The sequence below is a fragment of the Sorex fumeus genome, unplaced genomic scaffold (genome assembly GCF_029834395.1).
Source record: "Sorex fumeus unplaced genomic scaffold, SorFum_2.1 ptg000037l, whole genome shotgun sequence".
NCBI lineage: Eukaryota > Metazoa > Chordata > Mammalia > Eulipotyphla > Soricidae > Sorex > Sorex fumeus.
This window is the reverse complement of record NW_026606094.1, coordinates 33,572,110-33,586,992: the sequence shown is the minus strand read 5'-3', so window position 1 is coordinate 33,586,992 and position 14,883 is coordinate 33,572,110. Positions and strand designations below refer to the sequence as shown.

General features: G+C 38.5%; 1 protein-coding gene across 1 annotated transcript in view; it reads left to right on the top strand.

Annotated features, from left to right (window-relative positions):
- CACNA2D1 (calcium voltage-gated channel auxiliary subunit alpha2delta 1) overlaps positions 1–14,883 on the top strand; it is a 474,650-nt gene that overhangs the window by 433,640 nt on the left and 26,127 nt on the right. Inside the window, exons 25-31 of the mRNA XM_056118578.1 lie at positions 150–237; positions 1,246–1,308; positions 2,143–2,246; positions 3,165–3,251; positions 9,877–9,944; positions 10,260–10,298; positions 13,585–13,656. Of these exons, the coding sequence (XP_055974553.1) occupies positions 150–237; positions 1,246–1,308; positions 2,143–2,246; positions 3,165–3,251; positions 9,877–9,944; positions 10,260–10,298; positions 13,585–13,656 (521 nt within the window). The remainder of the gene's footprint in view (positions 1–149; positions 238–1,245; positions 1,309–2,142; positions 2,247–3,164; positions 3,252–9,876; positions 9,945–10,259; positions 10,299–13,584; positions 13,657–14,883) is intronic.

Sequence of the window (14,883 nt, the reverse complement as noted above, 5' to 3'; positions counted from 1 at the left end):
GTTGAAAATTAACACAAGATATATTTTTAAGTTCATAAAAGTATCATTCACCCTACATAGATTTTGGGAAAAGTAATGTATTTGTTTCATTATTATCATGATTAGCAAACTATGTGAGTGTAAGTGAAGTTATCCTTTTTCTGCACTAGGCAACACAGATTTGATTAATCGAGTCTTGCTGGATGCAGGCTTTACAAATGAACTTGTTCAAAATTACTGGAGTAAACAGAAAAACATGTAAGTATTTGTTCTTGTTCATACAAATATTCTGCATTCCTGTTTATCTTCTCTCTGTAAAATTGTTGGGAGATAGTTCTCATAAATATAAAGTTCAGTATTTACCCTTAATAGTAATAGCTTCCATATATCACGTTGCAGTTGCTGACAACTTGCAGTGTAATTTATAAGTGTGTTAAAATAGTGTCCATCATTAATCAGATTTACAAGCATATACACTGCCGTGTGAATAACCCCCCAAAATTTTTTTTGTTATATTTTTACTTAAATGTCTGTAATGAAAAGGATTTGTAATTAAAGTTCATTTGGTGTTCAAATAGCACTACCAAAAATCCACTCTAGAGAATGAGGTATCTGACTATGGTTTCCATTTACAGTCTCTTCATCCATTTTCAATTGGTCTCTAAATGTTATTTTTTTATAACTGTGTTCCTCTCTCCTTCATACTCAGGGGCCTAATCTTCCATTCCTAAGACTTTATACTAATTGATCTTATTTACCTTTAATCCTTCCATTCCTCTGTTTAGACCAGGGTATTACTTTTAAATGGAGCTCTAACTATGATAGGGAGGTTCTCCAGTATGGATTCAAGATTACTCATAAGCTGTTCAGTCTTAGGATACTTGTACTTGAAATTTTACTTCCTCATCTTTATCCCATTAAGCCTTACACTTCCACCTAGTGCAAAATGTCATCACTCTTCTTTAGCTCTGTATTACTAATACACTCTCGCTCTACATCTTCATGCTTTCCTGTTGTCTGTGCTAAATCCTTTTTCTATCTACAAAATGCTGCTCTAACATTATTTCTTGAGCTGTCTTCCTTTACAATTCTCTAAGTACTTACTTCTTAGCTATTTCAACTTTGAATCCATTGATATATTTACTTTGGCTGACATTTACTTCCTTTATTTAAGGAGTCATTTTTATTTTTTCTTTATATCACCAACACCTAAATCAATATCTTACAAGGAGCAAATTGAATAAAATCTTCTGTGTTCATTTTCAGCAAGGGAGTAAAAGCACGTTTTGTTGTGACTGATGGTGGAATTACCAGAGTTTATCCAAAGGAGTAAGTTCAAATAACATATGTAATCATTTTTCAGAGAAACTGATTTCTATAAGTAGATCCTATTGGAGTTATTACCTTAAACTGTACACGATCTAAATGTTTCATTTTGGGGGAATGAGAAACACGATACTTTAGTGGTATTTTGCTTATTTATTTGTTTATTTATTTACTTTTGGTTTGAGGGCCATAATCAGTGATGCTCAGGGCTTATTCCTGTTCTGTGCTCAGGAATCACTCCTGGCAGGGTTCTGAGGACCAGCCATATGTGACACTGGGTTCTGACATGGCAAATCAAGTGACTTACCTACCGTACTATTGTTCCAGTCCAAGTATTTAAAAATTTTAAGATAAATTGAAGATATTTTTCTGTTTGTCAATACAAAGTCATCTGCTTAAATTAACATTATGATTATAGAATATTAGCCATATTTTAAGGCACCTATTTTCACTATTGATTTTTATCTTTATTTATAAATATAAATATTTATATTTATGATTTTATCTCAGTTTATCTTGAGACCATTTCACAGTATGCTAGGCTGGGTAGATTCTGGGATTTATTAATATTAATTGACCTATTAACTGAGCTGTCCATAATTGGCTAGTAAATGCAGAGTAAAACTAGGAGCCAACTCTTCTGAGCCTTAATATAATTTTATTGTGATATATTACTTCATAATGAATATCACTTACTCCATCAATTACCACTGATTTCTTTAGACATACCTGAAATGTAGTCATATCTGTAAAGTTCAGTGATGTCTACAAAGGCAAAAGTAGTATCAGGTAGATTAAAGAATATAAATGATGAGTAGTTTCCTGTTTCCTCCTTAGGGCTGGAGAAAATTGGCAAGAAAACCCAGAGACATATGAGGACAGCTTCTATAAAAGGAGTCTAGATAATGATAATTATGTTTTCACTGCTCCTAACTTTAACAGTAAGTATTGTTTTGGCATTTACCTTTCCAATCCAGTTTTTTTTTTAATTAGGGATTGATCCTACCTGTTTTATTTCAAATCAATATATTTTATATTAATTGCTAAGAATAATTACTATTAGTCTCATAATATGTGTAAGATATTGGAAGGAGAGAAACATCTATGTAGTTGAGGAGTTAAAATGCATGCACAGGAAATAGTTATGAAGTCATGTAAAGATAGCATATCTATCTACAGGCATGCATGACACATGGAAACATGTGTTGATGATCCCTCACTTCACAAACTGAATCATTAAAAATTCTTTAGTGTACTTTTAAGAAGAGTGAACTCATTACTTATACTTTATCAGTTTCAGCTACATGCTATAATATTAATAAAAGTTAATAGTAGCCTATATTTTAAAATATCCTTTGGGTCATATCCAGAAAATTCTCTAAATTAATACTTCAATATCTCTGTGGGTAAGTATGATTTCTCCCATTTTTACAAATGGGGAAACTGAAGTTCGAAGAATTTCAGAGTTCTGTCCAGGGACATATATCTTATAAATGCAATGGCAGTTTTATGAACTGAGATCAATCTTTCCTCCTAGCTTAAAAACCCTCTCCAATATTTTAGCAAATATCACAGAGCAGAGATTTGGCATGCACTCATTATTTTGCGGATGTAGATGTAACTAGACTGAATCATTCACATCACAAAGTCAGAGAATACAAACCTTTCTATGCTTATTAAGATTGCCTGAAATGTTGAGGAAAAGAGGGTTTATATTAATAAACGTGTTAATATTATCTCATTTATACATCTTTACTCCAAAATATTTAAACAAAAAATATAGTATTAAAATAAGTTAATATTTCATAAAAATCAATATTGATTTTTTATATATAGATCTGACTCTTTTCTTTTTGTAGAAACTGGACCTAGTGCTTATGAATCTGGCATTATGGTTAGCAAAGCTGTAGAAATAAATATCCAAGGAAAACTTCTTAAACCTGCAGGTAAGCAGACTATCTACATATATAATTATATATATAAATTCACTATCACTGTCACCCCATTTTTCTTCAGTTTGCTCAAGCGGATCCAGTAACGTCTTCATCCATCCCTGTCATGTGCAAATGTAGCCCGGTGACATATTGGGGGCTCCTTCAGGGTCAGGGGAATGAGGACCATTCATTGTTACTGTTTTTGACACACCGAGTATGCCACAGGTAGCTTGTCAGGCTCCGCCTTGCAGGCGGGATACTCTCGATAGCTTGCCAGGCTCTCCGAGACGGATGGAGGCTTTTGGGGCAGCCTCTGCTCACCTTAACAGGTGTTCCTAGTCAGGCATATAGGCGGGTATGATACTCTCAGTAGCCTGCCAGGTTCTCTGAGAGTGAGTACTAGAGAATAAGTGGTTGCATGGCCGTGACTTCCGGGAGTTTGGTTTTATAGTTTCTGGATGGCCGTTGATGGGGTTACATGGCAGTTGGTAGGTGTAACTCTCTAGCTACTGGAAGGTGGGGGATCTGGGTGGAGGAGGCCCAGTCCCGAACCGAGCAGGCTTGGAGATCTCAGCCCCAGGTCCCGCACACTTGGGTTCCTCTACCAGTTCCTCATCCAAGCGTGTGGAGAGTGGTCTCAGCATGGCTTTGGCTGGGTCCCAGAGGTCTTCAGCTGTCGTGGCTCTGCTCAGGACAGAGAGGGAAACTCAACCCACCCTCCTCCAAGGGGCCCCGGTGAGGACAGCCAGGTGCGGGGGCAAGAGACTCTTCTTGGCCTTTTGGCTAAGATCAAGTGTAATATATATAAATTACATATAAATAATCACAACCAAAATTAAATGTGACCGGTTGTTTATATTATCAACTGGACGTGCTTATCAGAAATATCATGGACATTTTCTTCCAAAATAAGCCAAAAACCTTGCTCATTTTATTTAGTTATTTTGGTTATGGGGCCACATCCAGTGATGCTCAGGGAACCATGCACAGTGCCACCCATCGGAGTCAACTTCATAGAAGGCAAGTGTTTTAATTCCTGTGCTATCTGGCTCCAAAGCATGGAAATTTTAGGTAAAGGTAAAGGCCCTCCCGTTGATCATCGATTTGCTCGAGCAGGCCCAGTAACGTCTCCATTGGAGACTTTGTTGTTACTGTGTCTGGCATATCCAGTGCTCTCGGTAGCTTGCCGGGCTCTCCGAGAGGGGCGGAGGAATCGAACTTGGGTCGGCCATGTTGGCCGCTTGTAAGGCGAACGCCCTACCCGCTGTGCTATCGCTCCAGCCCGAATTTTAAAGAAAAAAATAAATTAATTACCAATGAAATTGTGATAAAATGAAATTAAGACTATATAGAGTTGAGTTCAGAAGTTTTCAAAGAAGAGCAGATGCATATACACTATTGATTCAAATTTATGGAGTCAATATATAAAAATCCTAAATGTGGGTTAATCCAGCACCCTCACCAAGATTTCTGTCCTATAAGATCATTTTAAACTTGGAAATCATATAGCCAATGATATGAATACTTATACTGGGACAAACAAAAAAAATATTTTCTGTCATTAGGAAAATAAATGATGATAGAAATCTACTATGTGGCTTACCATATAAAGAGTTAGAGAGAGATAAAGAGTTGGAGAGAGATTTACTTTAATAACATAGTATATTGATAGAAATATGCTCCCGTATGAAATAAAGCAATTAAATAAAGAAACAAAGCACGTGGTTTTTGATGTTGGAGATGAAGGTTTCCTCATCCACCTCACATAGCCCTGACCACTACAGGGTAGGGTTTACCAAAATCCAAACAACAGCAACAATAATAATAATGGTCATATTGAAGCAGCTTGGAATGAGTGGATCCAATAAGGTAAAAATTTAATTATTTCATTGTATGGCTCAGTATACAGTCTGTGGCTCAATATGAAAAGAATGTAAACTAGAGTGGTTCAGTTGGAAAGATCAGTAAATTGTGCTCCCAGGGGAGTTTCATTAATTCGCTCATCTGCTCAGATTTATTTCCACCACTTTCTCCATTTTTTAAAATGTATTCAGCTGTTTATGCACGCGGTTTAGTCATTATCTCAGTTGCTCAACATTTGCCCATTTTCTTAGCCAGGCATCCACCCATCAGCAAGTATTTCTCTTTTCTGAATTAACTTACTGAATCACCGTGAATTACAAAGTTACAGAGTTATTCAGGATTGAGTTCCAGCGGTAGAGTGTTTGAGCACCAACCCTTTCTTCAGTGTCCATTTTCTTCCACCAGTGTCCCCAGTTCACCTCCTGCCCCCCACCCTGCCACTCTGGCACTCTTTTTTCCCCTTTTTCTTTTTCGTTTTAAGCACTGTAGTTTACAATGCTATTACTGTTAGGGTATCAGGCATATGGCTTTACCTCCTCTCAGAACTCATCCTGGTCCAGAGTGGTAGTTTCCCCTCTCTCATTGTTGTTGTGATTTTTTTTTGCCTGACTTCCTCCATTCCCCAGGATGGCAAGCTTCCTACTAAGGACTCCTTCTGCACCCCCCTCTTTTTTTAGTACCCTTAGGCATTAGTTACTCCAATACAATGTATCCTTATAGCTGGAAAATTAGTGAGATCATTCTTTGCCCCCTCCCCCCCCCCCCCCGAGCTCATTTCACTCAGCATGATACTCTCCAGATTGATCCATGTAATAGCAAGTTTCATGACTTCATCTTTTCTAATGTCTGTGTGGTATTCCATAGTGTATATGGACCATAGCTTCTTTACCAAGTTACCTGTTTTGGGGTGCTTGGCTTGTTTTGCATATCTTGGCAATTGTGAATAGTGCTGCAGTGAACATAGAAGTGCAAATGTCTTTTCTGTATTATGATATTTCATCTCTTAGGGTATGTGCCCAGAAGTGAAATTGCTGAGTCACACGCAAGCTCAATTCCTAGTACTTAGAGAATTGTCCATATTATCTTCCGAAAAGGCTGGACCAGTTTTAATTTCTACCAGCAGTGCAAGAGGGTCCCTCTCCTTCCCACCCCCACTGCCTCACTTCCACACCAACACTGGTTGTTGTTTTTCTTATGCTTTATGATAATCATCAGTCTCTTTTGTGTGAGGTGATATCTCGTTGTTTTGATTTGCATTTCCCTGATAACTAGTGATATAGAGTATTTTTCATATGTCTTTTGGCCGTTCATATTTCTTCATTGAGGATTTTTCTATTCATCTCTTCCCCCATTTTGTGATCGGGTTGGATATTTTTTGTTATTGTAGTGTTCTACTAATGCTTTATCTATCTTTTAATATTAATCCTTTGTCGGATGGTGTGCAAATAATTTCTCCCAGCCTGTGAACTGTCTTTGTATTCGTTTACTTTGAGGTGCAGAAATGTCTGAATTTAGCGTGGTTCTATATATCTTTACATACACTTGCTTGGGGGCTGGAGCGATAGCACAGCAGGTAAGGCGTTTGCCTTGCATGTGACCAACCGAGTTTGATTCCTCTGCCCCCCTCTCTGAGAGCCCTGCAAGCTACTGAGAGTGTCTTGCCCCCGTGGCAAATTATGGCAAGCTCCCTGTGATATATTCGGTATGCCAAAAACGTAATTAACAAGTCTCATAATTTGTTGTGAGATGTTACTGGTGCCCTCTCGAGCAAATAGATGAACAACGGGAGAACAGTGCTACAGTCCTATACTTGCTTGAAAAGTGAAGTTTCATCCTTTAAGATGCCGCTAGCTTCAATGTCATAGAAAGTTCTGTCTATGTTTTCCTCTATGTATTTTATGGATCCAGGCCTGATATCAAGGTCTTTAATCCATTTTGAATTGATTTTTGTGCATGGCAATAAATAGTGGTCTGGGTTTGTTTTTTCACATGTAACTGACCGGTTTTCCCATCCCCACTTGTTAAAGAGACTTTCTTTAATCCACTTCATAGTTCCTTTTGTAGTCTGGTGGTCCCTCTCTCTACTTCAGTTGTCACTTTCCTTCCAACTGCCAGGGAGATCTCTGGGGGAATCGTGTACAGGAGGGAGAGAACATCTTGCTGCTGATGGGTGGCCACCCACTGCTTCTTTTTACTTTTGTTGTCTTAATGTTAAAACTTTATTACGCAAAGCTTGATTTACAAAGTTATTTGTAATAACAGTTGCTAAAGGAATTCAGTGTTCCAACACTAATCCCACCACCGTGTGCCCTTTTCTTCATCAGCGTCCCCAATCACAACCCCCCCCCCCCCCCACACACACACACACACACACACAAGCCAGCCCCCTTAGTAGGCACAAAGTAATTTACTTTATATTGCTTGGTACAACATATATCTCATAACGGAGTTACCAAAGTCATTGTCAGAAAATTGTCTTAGCTATTAGTTGCCACTTGAGCCTTTTGTTATTGTTTGTGCTCATTGAGCTTAGTGGGCTCCTACACAACTTTCCTCCATAATTTGCTCTGCTCCTACTGGGTTGTAAGTACTGTGAAATTGGGAGATGTTTAGTAGCTTTGCAGAAGGGATGATTCAGTAGCATGGTGCCTCAGTTGGCCCATTTATATGCTGGCAGAAGTCAGGTGTGGGTGGAGCAATGGGCCTTTCTGCAGGCCCAGCTCCTATCTAGAGAAGACTCCAGAGATCTAGATGTGGTCACTGACTGGGCCTCTCTTGGCTGATTCAACTGCAGCATCTCTTCAAGGTCAGTTCAGCTGGACTGTTCATATGTTGTTGTAGGTTGGGTGTGGGTGGAGCATTGGGTTGTTCAGCAGGGCAGGGACCCAGCCTGTCCCCACAGAGATCTGGGCCTAGAGATCTTGCAAACCTGGGCTCATTCAGAGGTAGTTTATTTTTCTGAAACTGTAGCTTCTCACCTGAGGTAAGAGCCAGGTTCTATGCTCTCAGCTCCAGCCATGGGGGCTTTCCAGTCACACCCTGGGGCTATGGAGGAACAAGCAGTCTGGGGGGGGGGGTGGCTTTGGAAATCACAGCAAGTAGAAAAGTTACAAAGCTTACAGGTTAAAGTTTCAGTCATACAATGATCAAACAACCATCCCTTCACCAGTGAATATTTTCCACCACCAAGAACCCCAATATACACCCCCATCCCACCCCTCCCGATGCCTGTGAGGCAGATGATTTCCACTTAATTCTCTTTCTACTTTGATTACATTCATTTTTTCGATAAAAGATGCACCATTATTATTTGGAATTTCCCTCCAACAATAAGACCTGCTGAAAAGGCATTGTGAAATAATTTTTTTCTATTGCTGGTTATGAAGACCATAATGATGATTTTGGATTTCTGATATTTTACTAATTAAGTCTGGAGGGATTTCTTCCCAAAGCCGCGTAGTTGTTACTGTGTTTGGCATATCGAATACTCTCGGTAGCTTGCCGGGCTCTCTGAGAGGGGCGGAGGAATCGAACTCGGGTCGGCCATGTTGGCCGCTTGTAAGGCGAACGCCCTACCCCTGTGCTATCGCTCCAGCCGCGTAGTTACAAGATTGGTTTGTGTGCCTCTGGGGCCATGGCCGCTCGTGGTGGGTAACTCTCTGCCTCGGTGGGGCAGGAAGCACAGCAAGTATTTTTTAAACTCTACTGTATACTCTGGGGTGGGAGTGAGGCAGTTAAAAGAATCTTCTTAAAATAGTCCACTTGAGGGCCAGAGCAACAGTGCATCAGGTAAGGGGCACTTGTCTTGCATGTGGCTAAACCAGGTTCTATCCCTGGCATCTAATATAGTTCTTGAGGCCTGCCAGGAGTGAGCACAGAGCCTGAGCACAGAGCCAGGAATAGCACTGGAGCATCTCTGGGTATGAACCAAAAAAATTTAAGTCTACTTGAATGACTTTTTAAAATTTGTAGTTATGAATAAACTATGTTGTAAATATGTGTGAAGTTTATGTAATAGTTTGATTATCATTACTTCTTAATGAAAGTCCCCCAAATAACAAATATTCTTTTCACCCAAGTCAATGCCATTATAAAAATTATGGGGCCTGAGCAATAGTCCAGTGGGGCATTGCATTTGCCTTGCATGCGGCTGACCCGGGTTCGATTCCCAGCATCCCATATGGTCCTCGAGCACCGCCATAAGTAATTCCTGAGTGCAGAGCCACGAGTAACCTCTGACTATTGCTGAGTGTGACCCAAAGGAAGCAAAATTAATTAAATTAAACTTTAAAAATACTTATACATGGACTAGAGCAATAGCATAGCAGATAGGGCGTTTGTCTTGCACGCGGCCAACCCGGCCAACCCGAATTTGATTCGTCCGCCCCTCTCAGAGAGCCTGGCAAGCTACCGAGAGTATCTGGCCCGCATGACAAAGCCTAGCAAACTACTGTGACATATTTGATATGCCAAACACAGTAACAACAAGTCTCACAATGGAGATGTTATTGAATCCCCTCGAGCAAATCAATGAACAACAGGAGGACAGTGCTACAGTGTGGTTTACTTATCATATAGGAAACATCATTTTGAAGATAAATTCGCAAATTTTCCTTAGAATCAAATTCTTCATGTATTGTGATTAGTCATTCTTTAATCTCTAGATGCTTGTATTTACTCACTCAGGAATTTTTGAATGTTGGGGGGAAAATAGTATGATTCATCATCACATTTTTAAAATGTATGCACAAATTGTTCTTATGTAATTTTTCAGTTGTTGGAATTAAAATTGATATAAACTCCTGGATCGAGAATTTCACCAAAACATCAATCCGGGACCCGGTAAGATAAATTTTTTAATTTCTATACTACATTTAAGAAGTTTAGAATTTCAAAGAGGTAAATTTAAAATATTATATAGTTATAAAATCAAATTATGAACCATCTTGAAGAAAAAAAATCCCTGCTTTTTTTTCAAAGGTTAATTTGTTTGAAAATACTTTCGAATTTTAAATATAAAACTGTATTTTTAACTAGAATGTCATTTAATCTTTCACGGTATCTAATACACTTATTTTCATTTATAACAGTTATTTAATATTATTAAAACTTAAGTTTTAAAATATATGTGTCTGATAATAATTTTATTTCTTTTAGTGTGCTGGTCCAGTTTGTGACTGCAAAAGAAACAGTGATGTAAGAAAACTCTCATATATCTTTATATAGATAGATATTCTTAACCATTTTTATCTAGGATTTATAATATTGTTAATCATATGTTTCATGCATTCATCATTCCAGTAACACACGTATCACCTATCTGCTTCCATCCATGAGTGTCCCATGGTCCCCTCCCAATCCATCCTCACATACAAACTAAATTCAATAGATAAAAAAGCTCAGTATACTGAAATTCCAAAGACTTGACCACTTGTTGTTCCCTTTCTATGTTTCTTCCTTATTCTTATTCTATATATGGGATTTTGGGGGGAGGGGAGGAATAAGTTATATTTATTTTCCTTTGATTTATAATTTTGAGAAATTTTAGAAGATTAGCTCCAATTAAAATGTCTTTCAACTATATTTTTTTCTTGTATGGCTCTTGGTAAAAATAAAGATGAAGGAATTGGGGGGCCACATGGATAGCACAGCATCAGACCAACTCAGGTTTAATTGCTGGCATGGGGTTAAGTGAGTGCCACCAGGAGAGATCCCTGAGTGCAGAGCCAGGAGTCCTGAACATTGTTGGGTGTGACCAGAACAAAATAAAACCAAAAAAGAAAATTTAAGTATCTTAACTAAAAAATTTTTCTATGAAATTGTGAACTCATAGATGAGAATTTGCATTTTATGATTTTAATTCCTAAGTTTAAATACTTCCGTTTTTTAAAATATTAATATATTATGGGAAGATATAAAAATCCATGTCAAATATCTGTATTATTTTCAGTCTCAAGTGTGTTAGATATTATATACACATTCATATTTTTGCTCTATTTGGGGCTGGAGCGATAGCACAGCAGTAGGGCATTTGCCTTACAAAAGGCCAACATGGCCAACCCGAGTTCGATTCCTCCACTCCTCTCGGAAAGCCCGGCAAGCTACCGAGAGTATCTCGCCCGCACGACAGAGCCTGGCAAGCTACCCGTGATGTATCCGATATGCCAAACACAGTAACAACAAGTCTCATGATGGAGACGTTACTGGGCTCACTTGAGCAAATCGATGAACAACGGGAGGACTGTGACCATGACCATTGGGGGGTGGGAACTTTCTAAAAGAAGTTTCTAAAAAAAGATGCCTTAGGTCATCTATGCCTTCTTCCCTTGTTTTTTGTCATTTTGATCTCACTGAGCTAACATTGATGAAAATTTTAAGTTAAACCTGGGAATTATATAATATAAATTTCACTTATCTGGATTAGATTTTGCATTGACTTTTATTATTTTTTTTTGTTAAATTGAAAACTTTAAAAGCTGAAAGTGCTTTATGAATGAAATTAAATGTCAGTAAATTATTCCAAAAATGAATAAGAATGACAGCCTATTTTCTTCTAGACTGCTGTGTGTGTCATAAATTTGAGGAGCAGGAGATTCATTATACCTTTGTATTCTATTTCTGCAAAACTATAAGTCACTTATTTAAATTATTTTGATAACATTCATTTTACAGAAATTTGTCATTTTTATTTGGGTATTGGGACTATACTCTGTGGAGGGCCAGGAATTGAACTAGTGTGTGCTGCATACAAGATGAGCACCTAAGTTCCTGAACCGTCTTATCCTTCTAGCCCAGACTATATTTTTAAAGGAAAAAGTTTCTGTATTTTTGTAGAAACTTGCTTCTGTATTACGAATAAAGAATGTATATGTCCCCAATTGTAAAAAAAAATGATTTTGTGGCTGGAACAATAGCACACCAGGTAGGGTGTTTGCCTTGCATGCAGCCGACGTGGGTTCTAGTCTTCCTTCCCTGTCAGAGAGCCTGGCAAGCTAACGAGAGTATCCCGCCCACACAGCAGAGCCTGGCAAGCTCCCTGTGGCGTATTTGAATGCCAAAATCAGTAACAAGAAGTCTCACAATGGAGATGTTACTGGTGCCCACTCGAGCAAATCGATGAACAACGGAAGGGCAGTGCAGTGCAACAATAAAAATGATAAAGGTTTATTTACTTGGGGACTGGAGTAATAGTACAAACAAGTAGGGCATTTGCCTTGCACGCAGCCGATCCAGGTTCGATCCCCAGCATTCCATATGGTTCCCCACCACCGCCAGGAGTAATTTCTGAGTGCAGAGCCAGAAGTAACCCCTGAGCATCGCTGGGTGTGACCCAAAAAGAAAAAAAATATTTATTCGTTTATTTGGAGGATTTTCTTTTGCCAGGGGGCACACTCAACAGTGCTCAGGCATTACAACTGACTCTGAGCTCAAAGGTGGTGGTACACCTATAGGGTGCTGGGGAAGGAACCCAAGTGAACCACATGTAAAGCAGGTACCCTAATTGTGTACTAACACTCTGGCCCCAAAGATTTATTCTTTTAACCATGATCTACTAGATGGAAATTCATAATTATCTTTTCAGTAGTGTCTTTTGGAGGTTGAGGTGGGGGCTCCCAATAGATGTTCAGGGAGCTTGACAATCTCTCCTGGAGATTTTCAGGTAACCAGGCCTGTGATTTGGTGCAAAGGCCTGAGGACATAGTGCTAATACCACCTTGCTATGCCGTGCATTACCCAGGTCCTCTATGGCCACGCCTGCTGTGCCTCTAGGTCCAAACCCATCAATATTTTAGAATGGGCATTGTGATGCCTGCAGTCAAACCAGGGTTTGCTACCTGCAAGGTGTACACTTTAAACCCTATACTGTTTTGCCAGCCTCAGTCATGTGTACTTTCCCTCTTTTGATCTCTGCTTTTATTTTGTTATTTTGGGGCCACTCCTGGCAGTGCTCAGTAAATCATATTGGGTGCTGAGGATTGAACCCAGGTGAGACATTTGCCAGGCAAACACTTTACTTGCTGTAATATCTCTCCAGTCCCTACCTTCTAATATCAAATCACCCAAACACTTTTAATATAAAATAGTTATATTCTCATGCTGTCTTTTTAAAACTATGAGCTGAAGGGATAAAACTGCTGTCAAAGAATAGTCTTTCTTTGTTTCTATGTTTTAAAAATAATTATTAAATCATATTTTCTGGATAATTAGGTGATCTTGGAGTGCAAGACATTATTTCTGATTTTACTTTATGAATTGTTCATAGTGTTGTTATCCTTAATTGGACTGAATGTGGTAGAATACTAAGCCCTAGGCTTAGATACATAAATGCACTTAGTTCATCAGATTCTCCTGACGGCAGTGATCAAAAGAAAACACAGCATTTGGATTTTTTTTCCTGTTTTTGTTCGTATAGCTATATCAAGCAATTGTAATGCAACCAATGTCATATCCTCTCCATAACTGTGCCTTTATTTTTTTATAGGTAATGGATTGTGTGATTTTAGATGATGGTGGATTTCTTTTGATGGCAAATCATGATGAATACACTAACCAGGTATGTAGTTACGAGTAGAAAAGGAGGAGGATCTCCTACCTAGTGGGAAAGATAGGGATAAAGACATCTCTTTATCCCTGATCAACATTATAAAACTCCTTCACCATTATATAAATTGATGGATTGCTTTATTTCTGTCATAAAATATGAACATATTGATATAATAGAAGTTATCTCGCCCGAATGGCAAAGCCTGGCAAGCTACCCATGATGTATTCAATATGCCAAACACAGTAACAACATGTCTCACAATGGAGATGTTACTGGGCCCGCTTCAGCAAATCAATGAACAACGGGAGGACAGTGCTACAGTGCTATTAAGAAAGCCACTCAGTGCCTCTTTTGCAAACCACAGCACCCAAAGGAGAGAGAGAACAAAAGGGAATGCCCTGCCACAGAGGTGGGATGGGGGTGCCAGGGAAGTAAAAGGGATACTGGGATCATTAGTGGTGGAGAATGGGCACTGGTGGAGGGGTGGGTACTCTATCATTGTAAACTGAAACCCGAGCACAAAAATTTGTAAGTCTACAACTGTACCTCATGGTGTTTCACTAATAAAAATTTAAAAAGGAAGAAAGAAATGCTTAAATTTTGAATATATTGATACAATGGAAATTAGTAAGAAATTTCCCCTGTCTCATTTTGTTTATTCACTTGACTGCTATGTTACCAGTAAAATATAATTGAAGCATTTTAATATGTTGTGAGCTTTTAAATGGGTTGGGGGCTCCCCAGTGGTGCTCAGAAATGGATAGAGAGCTCAGGGGTTTGGAGGGCCAGACTTGTATACACTAGGACCTGGATTTGAACTCTAGCACTCCATGAACTCCAGCACTTCTGGGGTAGTAGGACCTTTTAAGTTTGGATCTCTTAAAAGTTAAAAATTTTCCATTAAAAAAATTTATTGATTGATGAAGAGTCTTATATGGCTATTTTGAAATTGATAAATGTAATTCCCAATTTGTTTGTGAATTAGCAGCATATGGGCCACAGGATCTTATGCAAATTTGTGGTGGCCCAGTAACATAATTTTTCAATCAGCATTTTCTGGTTCTCTTACAAATATAAAAGAATAAACACTAACATTTTTCCTAACCGACCCATGTTTATGAACTAGAATTGATTAGTTGGAGATGCCTCTTTTAAAACCTGGTCACTCCAGTTGATACAGTCTTTAGAAGTTTATTTTTCTCTCAATTTCTTTTTTCTAAAAGATATTTGTTTGAG